The 12353-nt window shown below is 44.9% G+C and overlaps 1 protein-coding gene across 2 annotated transcripts in view; it reads right to left on the bottom strand.

Annotated features, from left to right (window-relative positions):
* Window positions 1–804: 804 nt before the first annotated feature.
* Window positions 805–12353, bottom strand: part of Napepld (N-acyl phosphatidylethanolamine phospholipase D) — a 35863-nt gene continuing 24314 nt past the window's right edge. For both annotated transcript variants that reach the window (XM_057758831.1, XM_057758832.1), the window contains exons 4-5: window positions 7484–7598; window positions 805–2571 (exon numbers count right to left, since the gene is read on the bottom strand). In XM_057758831.1, the coding sequence (XP_057614814.1) occupies window positions 2437–2571; window positions 7484–7598 (250 nt within the window). In that variant the 3' untranslated portion in view covers window positions 805–2436. The remainder of the gene's footprint in view (window positions 2572–7483; window positions 7599–12353) is intronic.

Below are 12353 nucleotides of genomic sequence, written 5' to 3'. Positions count from 1 at the left end.
ATCCTTTGAAATGCAGATTAGAAAAATAAAATGAAAATAGGGGTGTTTTGATGTACTTCACAATGCATGGGACTCAGGTAAGCAGAGGAAGCCTGGAAAAGGAGGCAGGCCCAGTTCAGGGGACTTTAGAACGCAGCCTCAGACAGACTGGACACGGACAGCGATGTCAAGGCCATTCGTGGGGAAAGACTTAAGTTTATCAGTTGCTTTGGGAGTAAGAATTTTCAGTATGACTAAGTGACTGTAAGGGTGCTAGTGGAGCACTGTCCCCCGAGGCTGGGACCACAGCCTACTGTCCAGGTGGAGCACTGTCCCCCGAGGCTGGGGATCACAGCCTACTCTCCAGGTGGAGCACTGTCCCCCGAGGCTGGGGATCACAGCCTACTGTCCAGGTGGAGCACTGTCCCCGAGGCTAGGACCACAGCCTACTGTCCAGGTGGAGCACTGTCCCCTGAGGCTGGGGATCACAGCCTACTGTCCAGGTGGAGCACTGTCCGAGGCTGGGACCACAGCCTACTGTCCAGGTGGAGTACTGTCCCTCGAGGCTGGGACCACAGCCTACTGTCCAGGTGGAGCACTGTCCCCCGAGGCTGGGACCACAGCCTACTGTCCAGGTGGAGTACTGTCCCCCAAGGCTGGGACCACAGCCTACTGTCCCATTCAATCCAGTTGCAGTGAGGAGATTGCTACTGAGCTGATTCTAAATAGAATCTTGTGCTTTAGTGCCTCCAAGGCACGTTCACAATACACACGGTATTACAGTGCACATTTCCCCTGGACTGATAAAAACATTTCATATAAAAATACTAAACTCTGATGATCATTTATTTATATTGGCTACTATTCACTAAAGTTAGTCTCCAGTTGGTGGTTGCAATGAGATCAAAGCATTACCAAAAACATTGCTATGGCTCTTTCTACCATGCCTGTCTGTATTAGACAGTTTTCTCTGTAGATTTCTAAAGTGCAGTCTATTATCCTCCCCTCTGGAGGTAGGTTAACATTGTCCTCTTGCCCTACGTGGTGAGGTCGGGTCTGAATACAAGTCACTTGTTTCGGGGTAATGAAATTCCGATGAGAGAGGCCAAGGTGTAGCGTGCATATACCCATGCAAATACATCAAAGTATTTAGTACTCCCTATATAATACTTTATATAGAGAGGAAACCTACAGTGTTTGTACCAAGAAAGTTGATTTCACTGGTCTGAGTCAGAAGCAGGACTTGTCCTCACTAACACGTGGGCAGCCCGCTTCCTGACTGTTCACAACACACTGTGGATGCAGAGGCACACTGGCCAAAGACTCTGGTCAGCAGACACCCAGAAGCTTGAAAATCTACTGTTATCTCACAGTGGCTTACTAAAAGGTACAGTTGTGCTTATAGGTCATTTAATATAAAAATATATAACACGCCCAAGTCATGTAAAACATACTTATAAATCTTATTGTTATATTTGGGGTTAGAGCTCAGAGAACAGGAAAAAAGTATATATGTGTGTGTGTGTGTTGTGTGTGTGTGTGTGTATAAAATGGAAATGAAGAAAATAAAATTTAATTCCAAGTGCATGATGTATTCACATTTAGGATGTGTGAAACACTTAGCTGTGGTTCCAGTGTGCCTAGCAGAGTGTCTGACTTTGAAATTTAAACTCCCCCACATCTCAGACCTACACTGTTCCCTTTGACCATCAGCTTTGACCTGGGGCGCAGCTGGATAGGTGCTGCCTGGAGATGCTCATGGGTGCACAGGAATGTGAGCACCCGATGCAAGGAGCTTCTTTCCACTGTAAAATGATCACTTAGCCCAAACACCTACATTCTTATGCTGAACAAAATAAATCACTTAATACTTGGCACGGAAGCTAATGTTTCCTCCTGAGACAGGGTCTTCCTGGTAGCTCTGGCTGGCCTTGAACTTGTGACCTATCTGCCTCATCCCCTGGAGTGCTGGGATTGTAGACGTGTGTCACCAAGGCCAGAAGCTCATCCTGTGACAGTGAAATCTGAAGCACTCATTCAGCATGTGGAAGTCACGATTATCATTTTATCGTATGAATATAAGAAAGGGGAGTATGTCTGAACAGTCTAGGTAGGTAGGGAAGCTCCACTCTTCTTGAGAAAGCCCTGAATCACAGAAAAAGAAAGGAAACTTTAATGTCATTTTTCACAACCTTAGAAATTCTACTACCACTAAAATGTAGTGTTTTGCTAAAAAATAATATATTGCAATGTTTGTGTCATTGGTATTTCTTTAAGTCTACGTCGGACAGTTCCTTGAATGACCTCCCTGGACTCTCACAGTTTCTGTGAGTCTTGGCAGTTGGCAAGTTAGGATGCAAAACAAAACACACACTTGTGGAACTTGTTTCCACGTGAAAAATGGTGTAATATTTGCGAGTTCTTAGTCTTCTCATTTGTTTTCCTGAGAGTCCCATTTCATGTCTCTTCAAAAGCTTTGTCATCAGTATTCAAATATCTTGACTCTCCGTGCTTCAGGACAAAGAAGTCTTCAGTCTTAAGTCCATATCTCTCTAGAGCTTCCTTCAGTTTCGCTGGAGGCTCTAAGTAGTGCTGGAGGGACAGGGAGGAGAATGAAGACAGTACAAATCCTTGAGAGCTATTCCAGATAAGCACTCAAACGACAAATGAGTTTAAAACACTGGAAGTTCCTTTAAATGAACCATTAGCAAATATGTCTTCTTCTACAATGTAAGTCACTAATTACAAAGCCACTGTCTACTATGAGAAAGATAATTGTCTATATACATCCAAATGTCTGTGTATGCACTGTGGTGTCTCCTTACATCACACAAAATCCAATCCAGATCTTACATAATACAATTGCAGTTTGGCTAGAGTCAATACCAAGAAATGATACTAGACTACTGTATGACAGTGCATGTAAGCATGAGGGACTCTATCTGTGTTTGTATGGACAAGATGGCTGAAGAAGGCTGTCACCCTAAAGGTTCCCTTGTCAGAGGATGAGAACAGAAAACACAGTGCGGTCCAACTCCTGATTGCCTCAGTGCTCCCTTAGCAACGTGAGAACATCCTCAGTGCTCCCTTAGCACCATAAGAACATCCTCAGTGCTCCCTTAGCACCGTAAGAACATCCTCAGTGCTCCCTTAGCACTGTAAGAACAGCTCATCCTCAGTGCTCCCTTAGCACCGTAAGAACAGCTCATCCTCAGTGCTCCCTTAGCACCATAAGAACATCCTTAGTGTTCCCTTAGCACTGTAAGAACAGCTCATCCTCAGTGCTCCCTTAGCACCGTAAGAACAGCTCATCCTCAGTGCTCCCTTAGCACCATAAGAACATCCTTAGTGCTCCCTTAGCACCATAAGAACAGCTCATCCTCAGTGCTCCCTTAGCACCATAAAAACATCCTCAGTGCTCCCTTAGCACCGTAAGAACATCCTCAGTGCTCCCTTAGCACCGTAAGAACATCCTCAGTGCTCCCTTAGCACCGTAAGAACAGCTCATCCTCAGTGCTCCCTTAGCACCGTAAGAGCAGCACAAACTCAGTGCTCCCTTAGCACCATAAGAACATCTTCAGTGCTCCCTTAGCACCATAAGAACATCCTCAGTGCTCCCTTAGAACTGTAAGAACATCCTCACTGCTCCCTTAACACTGTAAGAGCAGCACACCCTCAGTGCTCCCTTAGCACCATAAGAACATCCTCAGTGAGCCGGGCGGTGGTGGCACACGCCTTTAATCCCAGCACTCGGGAGGCAGAGGCAGGCGGATCTCTGTGAGTTTGAGACCAGGCTGGTCTCCAGGACAGGAACCAAAAGCTACGGAGAAACCCTGTCTCGAAAATCAAAAAAAAAAAATCCTCAGTGTTCCCTTAGCACCATAAGAACATCCTCACCTCTCCCTTAGCACCGTAAGAACAGCACAAAGCACGCTCCAGGATGTTTTTGCACACTTGAATATGCTCTTAAACATTCAAACTGGATGGGCAAGATGGCTTCATGAGCAAAGATACTTTGACACCAAACGTAAGGTAAAGGAGTGCCTCAGAGGGGTGTGGCTATGAAGCTCCCAGCAGATACTGGGAGGATGTGCTGTGGGATAAGGCTCTTGTACACTGTAAAGATTTGTCACTTGGATTTGTTTAATAAAACACTGATTGGCCAGTGGCCAGGCAGGAAGTAGAGGTGGGACAACCAGACTAGGAGAATTCTGGGAAGAGGAAAGGCTCAGTCTGCAGTCACCACCCAGACACAGAGGAAGCCAGATGAAAACGCTGCACTGAGAAAAGGTACCAAGCCACATGGATAAACACAGATAAGAAGTACAGGTTAATTTAAGTCATAAGAGCTAGTTAATAATAAACTTGAGCTAATAGGCCGAACAGTTTATAAGTTTATAATATAAGCCTCTGTGTGTTTCTTTGGGACGGAATGGCTGTGGGACCAGGTGGGACAGAAACTTCCGTCTACAGGATTAATTAAGAATCAATACAAAATTCTCAAAAGTTTTCATTCATTGACCACATCTCATAAGGGTAACAGTTATGCCAGAAGTTTGTGATTAATAATTGTAGAAAACACAACGGTGCTGTTGCACTTTCTGAACACCTTTGCTTCCTTCCTTGGTGGCTGGGAACACAGCCTTGCTAACCATAGCAACCTAAGGGCTTGGGAGGAAGGCAAAGTGTTTGATTTGCATCAAGGTCTAGTTGGCTGAATTGAAAGGTATCTCCTTGGAGACTTTGCTTCCAACTCCAGCAGGATCCCTGCCATTGTCCAGGTGAGAAGGAATTTCTTTTTCTGAGTTGGGTTAGCTACTCAACCCTTCCTGTATCTCTAGGGGTAAAGGTATAAACAGTTAATTTCCTGGGCTATGATCTTATGTTAATTGAAACCAAGGTGAAGGGTAAATTCAGAATATTAGTAGCCAGTAGATCACACCTTCCTGAGTCTGCTGCTAGAGAATTCAGGGCCACCCAAATCAGTTTATCAGTGAAAGCAGACATACTCTCTGCTCAGTGCCTCCTGCCTAGGGCTCCTTTCTTGTCAATGAACCCTGTCAATAAGGATAATTGTGGAAGACAAGCTTTATGTAGATCTGACTATGAGAACAAAGGTTTGGCTGAGTGAATGCTTTCACACCAGGGCTTCATGGCGTGGGACAAGCTATCCAGTTGCTGGTACAGGAAAAGTCAGGCTATCTCAACAAATGATTTATAAATTGCTAGGATATTACGGAAGGGAGAAGCTCCATGATTTCACGAGAGTTCTACGGAATCGACAGTGACCGTGAGAAGGACAGGCGTTCCTGAAGCTCTGCAATCAGGTTCTCCATGTGGAGTATACAGATACATACACTTCCCATGGAGCTGTACTTTTGCTGTATAGTCTGTGGGCTCCAGCACATACATACAGAACGTTAGGGTGCTGCTAAGTTACAGACATCTGTATCCTGCTTATATCACAATGAGCAGCTATTTCCAGTGCTTATACGAAACCCCAAATATTTAGAAACTATGGGCTAAGTACATCTGAAAATCCCACAGACTTCCATGCTTTTGTGTCAGTTGAGAAAACTGGCAACTATAAAACAGTGGAAGGAAAGAGGAGCTTATGGAGAGCCTCGGAAGGAAATAAAGATGGAGGTATGGCATAAGCAAACCTCCCTTTGGTGTTTTATTTTGTTTGAGATGCTCAAGTGGCCACTTATGCGGACTTATGCTGCCACCACCTGGAGCAAGCGAGCGTAATTCTCGGAGGATTTAGTGATGCGGTGGTTTGAACAGGAATGGCCCCCACAGACTCGTGTGTTAAAATACGTGGCCTATTAGGGGTGTGTCCTGTTGAAGTAGGTGTGGTTTTGTTGAAGGAAGTGTGTCACTAGGGGTGGGCTTTTGGGGTTTCAAATGCTCAGGATAGGCCCAGTGTCTCTCTCTTCCTGCTGTCTAAGCTCCTTCTCCAGCACCATGTTTCCTGTCATGACAACAATGGATTTACACCTCTGAGACTAAGTCAGACCAAACTAAAGGTTTTCCTTTATAAGACCTCCTGTGGCCATGGTGTCTCTTCACGGCAACAGAACACTGGCTAAAGCAAGCGAAATGATTCACTTTTCATAGGCTTAACTGTTCTGAAAAATCACTCTGTAGACCAGGCTGGCCTTGAACTCACAAAGATCCACCTGCTTCTGTCTCCTAAATGCTGGGATTAAAGGTGTGCGCCGCTACTGCCTGGCTGTAAAAAGAGCACTACTGTCTGCCCACTCGCTCAAGCTGAGCCATCATTCCCTCCCTTACAAAGGTTTAGTAACACAATCACTACAAAAGGCATACATGGAACACACACACACACACACACACGAACAGGTAGAGCCATCAAATAGCTGTATGCAAATGCAGCAGTTTGTCCTTTCCCAAGTTCACACGTACATGAAAACCTCCTAGCTCTGTAGGTTTTCATGCATGACTCCACTCCACCTCCTGCCGCATTACTCGGGGTGATTGCATCATAAGATAGATGTTTTAATTAGGGGATAGGGAAATGAGCATTGCATGTATTAGGTAATTTTGGAACAAACTGTATCTTAAGAAGAGACCACACCAGAAAGAAAGCAGAATAAGAGGGTTAAAAACAGCAAGGAAACACCAGGTCTCTGCAGAGGCCCTGGGAGGCAGAAGCAGTTACCGAGAGCCAAACAGGGGGAAATTAACTTCTAACCCCTTTCTTGGCATTGCTCGGGCTCGAACCCAGGAATGAAGAGACGATTTCACTAGACTTCCTGACTCTAGAACCCATACCAGCAGAGCCTGGGGATCAGTTCCCCGAGGAAGAGTCAGCTCTTCCTATATAGTCTAAATAAGCCACATTTACACGGTGGAGATAACAAACACTGGGGGGAAGTGAACTGAACGGGTCAGATGTTTCTAGAAAGCCCCACATTCTGGCTCTCCTCTCCCACAGCTCTCCACGACACCCTCTCTCCTGTTGAACAAACTCCTCCTCTCCCCATGTTTGCTGCCCCCAGACTATGCTCTGCCCTTCCCTCCTCTGGAAATAAATACTTTCTTCTTGCCTGTGGCCAAGTTAGCAATGCCTCCTTCCATGAAATGATTCCTGATCCCTCCCTGTTTTGAGACCGGTTGATCTGCCCCGCATTATAAAAGCATGACCACCCTCCAGTACACAATGTGCGTGTCTTCTAGCTCCTAGTAGAACATCAGCCATCTGGAGCATGGGGGCGTGATGGTTCATTCTCTGTGCCACACACAGATTTCAGATGCGCATGCTTCATTAACTATGAAAATGAGCCCCCAAAGCAGCACGCCATGGGTTTATTCCTACTGCTCTCAAGTGTTATCTTACTAGTAAGTATGCTTTGTTCTTCCAGCTTATGTGGTGGTCGTGATATCTGTATGGAATTTGAGTCCACGGCGTGGTCTCTGAAACCCCTCCAACAGTCAAACGCGCAGACACGGCTGAGTTGTCTGTTTAAATCACACTTACCTCATTAGCTAAGGCAAAAGTTCCCCAGTGAATTCCCACCGATCTCTTCGTCTGAATATCGATGTGAATCCTTACAGCGTCTTCTGGGTCAACATGCTGATATTTCATAAACCACCTGATGAAACACAGCAATTCGTTAATTCAGCTTTGAAAAACAGCCTAGAGTTGAATGACCGTCTCATCTAATCAGCTTCTAACAGAGGTGACTGTGCGGTTAAGAGTTCGCACGACCCCTGCAGAAAACCAGAGTTCGGTTCCCAGTGTCCGTTGCCCACATCAGGCAGGTCGCAACTGCCTGCAACCCCAGATCCAGGAGATCCAATGTCTTTGGCCTCCTTGAACACTTAACACTCACACACACAAACACACACAGAGGCACGCATATATACATAGTTCAAAATAAAATTTAAAGCAAAAGATTCTTCACAGGACAACATTTGAAAACAGCAGCTCTTGTGCCGATTTTTACACTCCCCCCCCCAGCGTCCTTCGCTTGACTTGATGTCAGTACACAGCAACAAACAGCAGGGTTGCTTTCAGACACTTTCCAGCCATCAAAGTCAACGGAGCTGATCCAGGAAACTCACAATGAAAAGTTACCCCATTATCCTGATGTAACTACTTCGGTTGGGACACCAGCACTAGGCTTAGGCAGCCAGAACTGAGAATCACAGGGAAGGAACACGAGCAGTGATAAATGAACCACTCAGTCTGGAGGCGGGCCAAGACTGTGAGAAAACAAGCAAGGCCGGAGAGATGGCTCCGCCCACTTCCTGGAGACCTGAGTTCAGCTCCCAGCACCCTCATCAAGAGGCTCAAGATGGTTTATAACTCCAGCTCTCAGGGAGCTAACAGCCTCTTCTGACCTCTGTAGGTACCCAGACACATGGCATTCACTCACACAGACACACAATACCAATAAATATCAAAAGTAAAATCTTCGCTGGGCGGTGGTGGCGCACACCTTTAATCCTAGCCCTTGAGAGGGAGAGGTAGGCAGATCTCTGAGTTGAAGGCCAGCCTGGTCTATAAAAAGAGTTACAGGATTCGAGACCAGCCTGGTCTATAAGAGCTAGTTCTAGGACAGTCTCCAAAACCACAGAGAAACCCTGTCTCGAAAAACCAAAAAAAAAAAAAAAAGTTACAGGACAGCTAGGGAAATGCTGCCTCAAAAAAAAAAAAAAGTAAATGACTCTTAAAATATATATGCAAATAAACAAGATTCTAAACAGAAGCAAAACCTATGCACAGTCAGTAAAATTATTTCCCTTCAGTCCACTTTTCTCTGGAGGCAAAAAAAGCAAAATCTTATGTGTATAAATGGCTAAACAAGAGAGTCTCAAGCTTTATTTCATGCTTGATTTTGACTGATGCTGTATTTTTAAAACATGACTTGTTACTTTAATAAGCAGATACTCTGCAATTTTAGGAATGAATCAAAGAAATAAAATAATGGGCAAAGAATTGGAGCCCAGGTACTCTGGCCCTCCCAGAACTCATCCCCAAGAGTCCATCGACCTACAACAGCACAGGATGATTTTACTGTCGGCAGCTGCTGGGTCCTCTGGGAACTCCAAACCAAAGCCACTCAGCAGACGACAGAAGCCGCATTCTGCCTGGGTCTTGACACTCAGGAGTCAAGACAGAGTGGAAACAGTCTTGGTGTGTCTACTGCCTATTAAACAATCCTATCTCTCTTCTAACTTCCCTTTACCTGAAATCTATCTATCTATCTATCTATCTATCTATCTATCTATCTATCTATCTACTCTAGCCATTAAAATGAAACGTCAGTGCTAAAGCCAACAGACCGCTTGACCTAGCTTGGTCAGGGCTCTGGATTCAGACCCCAGCACCGCACGTGGGAAAAGTAATTCCAGCTGCAGTGTCTAAGAATGAGACACCCTGGACGGAGGAAGGAAATACTCCCAGCGCACAACGGAAAGACATTCCTTGCTGTAATCGGCTTACGTGTGTGCAGAGCTCCTAAATTTTATTTCATTTCTGAAACAGCTAGGATTGACAAGATAAAGCCAGACTCCACGGTACACATGAACTACCATGCTTAAAGCTCTTAAAGCAGGCCATGCCTCCAGCCCCGGCCTCTTGTAGCCTAGAACGAAGATGGAACACAGCACTGCAGAGAAAGGCAAGGTTGTGAGCATGCAGTCTGTGCCCTCACCACAGACACACATGTTAAACACATACGATAGCACTCGTGGGGGCTTGGATTTATAACTATAAGAGATACTCTAATACATAGTGAGTAAAAGCCAACGTCATTTGAAAATGATTTGTAACAGGTTTGTTTCTTAGTTTGTTTTGTTTTTTCAAGACAAGGTTTCTCTGTGTATCCCTGACTGTCCTAGAACTCACTCTGTAGACCAAGATGGCCTCAAACTCACAGAGACCTGCCTGCCTCTGCCTCCCAAGTGCTCAGATTAAAAGCGTGTACCCCCACCACAGTTTTGTTTTTGTTTTTTTGTTTTTGGTTTTGTTTTTTTTTTTTTGGTTTTTCGAGACAGGGTTTCTCTGTAGCTTTGGTGCCCGTCCCGGAACTAACTCTTGTAGACCAGGCTGGCCTTGAACTCCCAGAGATCCACCTGCCTCTGCCTCCCGAGTGCTGGGATTAAAGGCGAGCGCCACCACCGCCCGGCCACCACAGTTTTTTAAAGCCATGTTGATTGATATTTTCAGAAGTTTCATGAGAACTAGAATCATTTGAATGGAAAAAGTAAAATTTAAATACTAATACTGACTTACTATAATTTTTGTTGTGGTCTGTAGTGGTAGTGGTTTTTTGGAAACAAGTTTTGGAATTAGAGGCATGTGCCACCTTATCTGGCAAATTATAATAGTTTTTCAGTTTTTTTAATCTTTAGTATCCCTTCAATAGAATACCTTTCAAATACCATAGCATCCTTTCTTTTGACTATTACATTTTAATTTATTTTGTGACTGTCTATATGCATGTATGGAGGTCAGAGGGTAATTTTGTGGGAATCAGTTTTCTCATCCACCACGTGGGTCTTGAACTCAGGTTAGCAGGCTTGCTGGCAGGCACCATTACCCTGCAGAGCCATCTTCCCACCCCAAGTTATGATAGTTTCAATAATGACTAAGAACCCAGAGAAGATGTGTGTAAACCCGCCGTGCAGTGGTGGTACATACCTTTAATGCTAGCACTCAGGCGGCAGAGGCAGGCAGATCTCTGTGAGTTCAAGGCCAGCCTGGTCTACAGAGGGAGTTCCAGGACAGGCTTCAAAGCTACAGAGAAATCCCGTATCGAAAAATCAAAAATAAAGTATCTAACCCCACAATAAGAAAATAAGTAAAGATAGATAGATTGATAGATGATAAATAGATAGGTAGGTAGGTAGGTAGGTAGGTAGATAGATAGATAGATAGATAGATAGATAGATAGATAGATAATGTTAATAAGGTTTGGTGAACTTAACGGGTAACAAGTGAATTTGGCAGCTCAGTGATGCCTGAGGCCCTGGATTCAATGCCCAGATACAAGGAAACGGATGGATAAAATAATAGATATAAGGTAAAAACAAAAGACTACAAAATCCCTTACCATGTGTACAAACTTACCCAAGTGAGTCTCAAGGCGCTGAGGTTATAGATATACTGCCTGTGTTAGAGACACAATGTATCTATATTAGAGCTACAATGTATCCACATTAGAGCATCATTGTGGCTGTTAGAGATACAATGTATCTGTATTAGAACTACAATGTAAATGTGTCTTGTTAGCGCTACAATGTATCTGTGTTAGAGCCACAATGTATCTGTTTTAGAGATACAATGTATCTATATTAGAGGCTCAATGTGTCTGTATTAGCGATACAATGTATCTGTATTAGCGATACAGTGTATCTGTGTTAGTGATAGTGCTTGCCTGAATGACACACATATATCCGCATGCTGTGAAAGGAAGGCAAAACCTGGTATGTGTGGTGTGTTCGTGTATGTGCACATGTGTATGAGGACGCGTGCAGCCCAGAGGTCAACATCAGGTATTTCCCTCTCTGCCTTTTTAGGGAAAAAAAATGATCACATTTATTTATTCTTTGCGTGTGACACACACATGTGGGCGAAGAGAACTTACAGGTGTGGATTCTCTCCTTCAAACCCACAGGTCCTGGGGACCAAAATCCGGTCTTCAGGCTTTACCCTGAGTAGCTGGTGCCTTCAGCTGCTAATCAATTTTGCAAGGCCCCCACCTTGTTTTATTTATTTATTTATTTATTGGTTTTTTGAGACAGGGTTTCCCTGTAGCTTTGGAGCCTATCCTGGAACTCCCCTTGTAGACCAGGCTGGCCTCGAACTCACAGAAATCCGCCTGCCTCTGCCTCCCGAGTGCTGGGATTAAAGGCGTGCGCCACCACCGCCCGGCTCCCCACCTTGTTTTAAAGCCGGCTTCTCTCACTGAACTTGAGTCTCCCTGCTTGGTTACACTGTCTGGCCAGTGAACACCCAGGATCCTCCTGCCTGCCTCCCCAGCTCTGGAATTCCAGGAATGTGCTTCATTCAGCCAGGGTTTTTTACTGTGGGTTCTGAGGATCCAGACCTGCACACACCTCCCCCCATTGCTTGTATAAGCACTCATTTTATTACCTAGGAAGCCAACTTCCCAGCCCACGTTGTTACAGTTCACTTGCTTCATATGTACATCACTAAAATCGTGCCTCTTCTAAGAGACAGTATTAAATACAACACAGTAGTGAGGTCTTCTGGGTCTTTAGTAGTGACAGTGTGGTCCCTCACTGCTCTCAAAGTCAGTGCTGAGCACACTGTGGCGGGAGGGGGAATGGCATGACAGGACCAGATTCTGTGCGCTGACTGAAAGTAGGAGCGTCAC

The sequence above is a fragment of the Chionomys nivalis genome, chromosome 26 (assembly GCF_950005125.1).
Source record: "Chionomys nivalis chromosome 26, mChiNiv1.1, whole genome shotgun sequence".
Classification (NCBI taxonomy): Eukaryota; Metazoa; Chordata; class Mammalia; order Rodentia; family Cricetidae; genus Chionomys; species Chionomys nivalis.
Note: the sequence above shows the minus strand (reverse complement) of the source record. Positions and strands in the feature narration are given on the sequence as shown.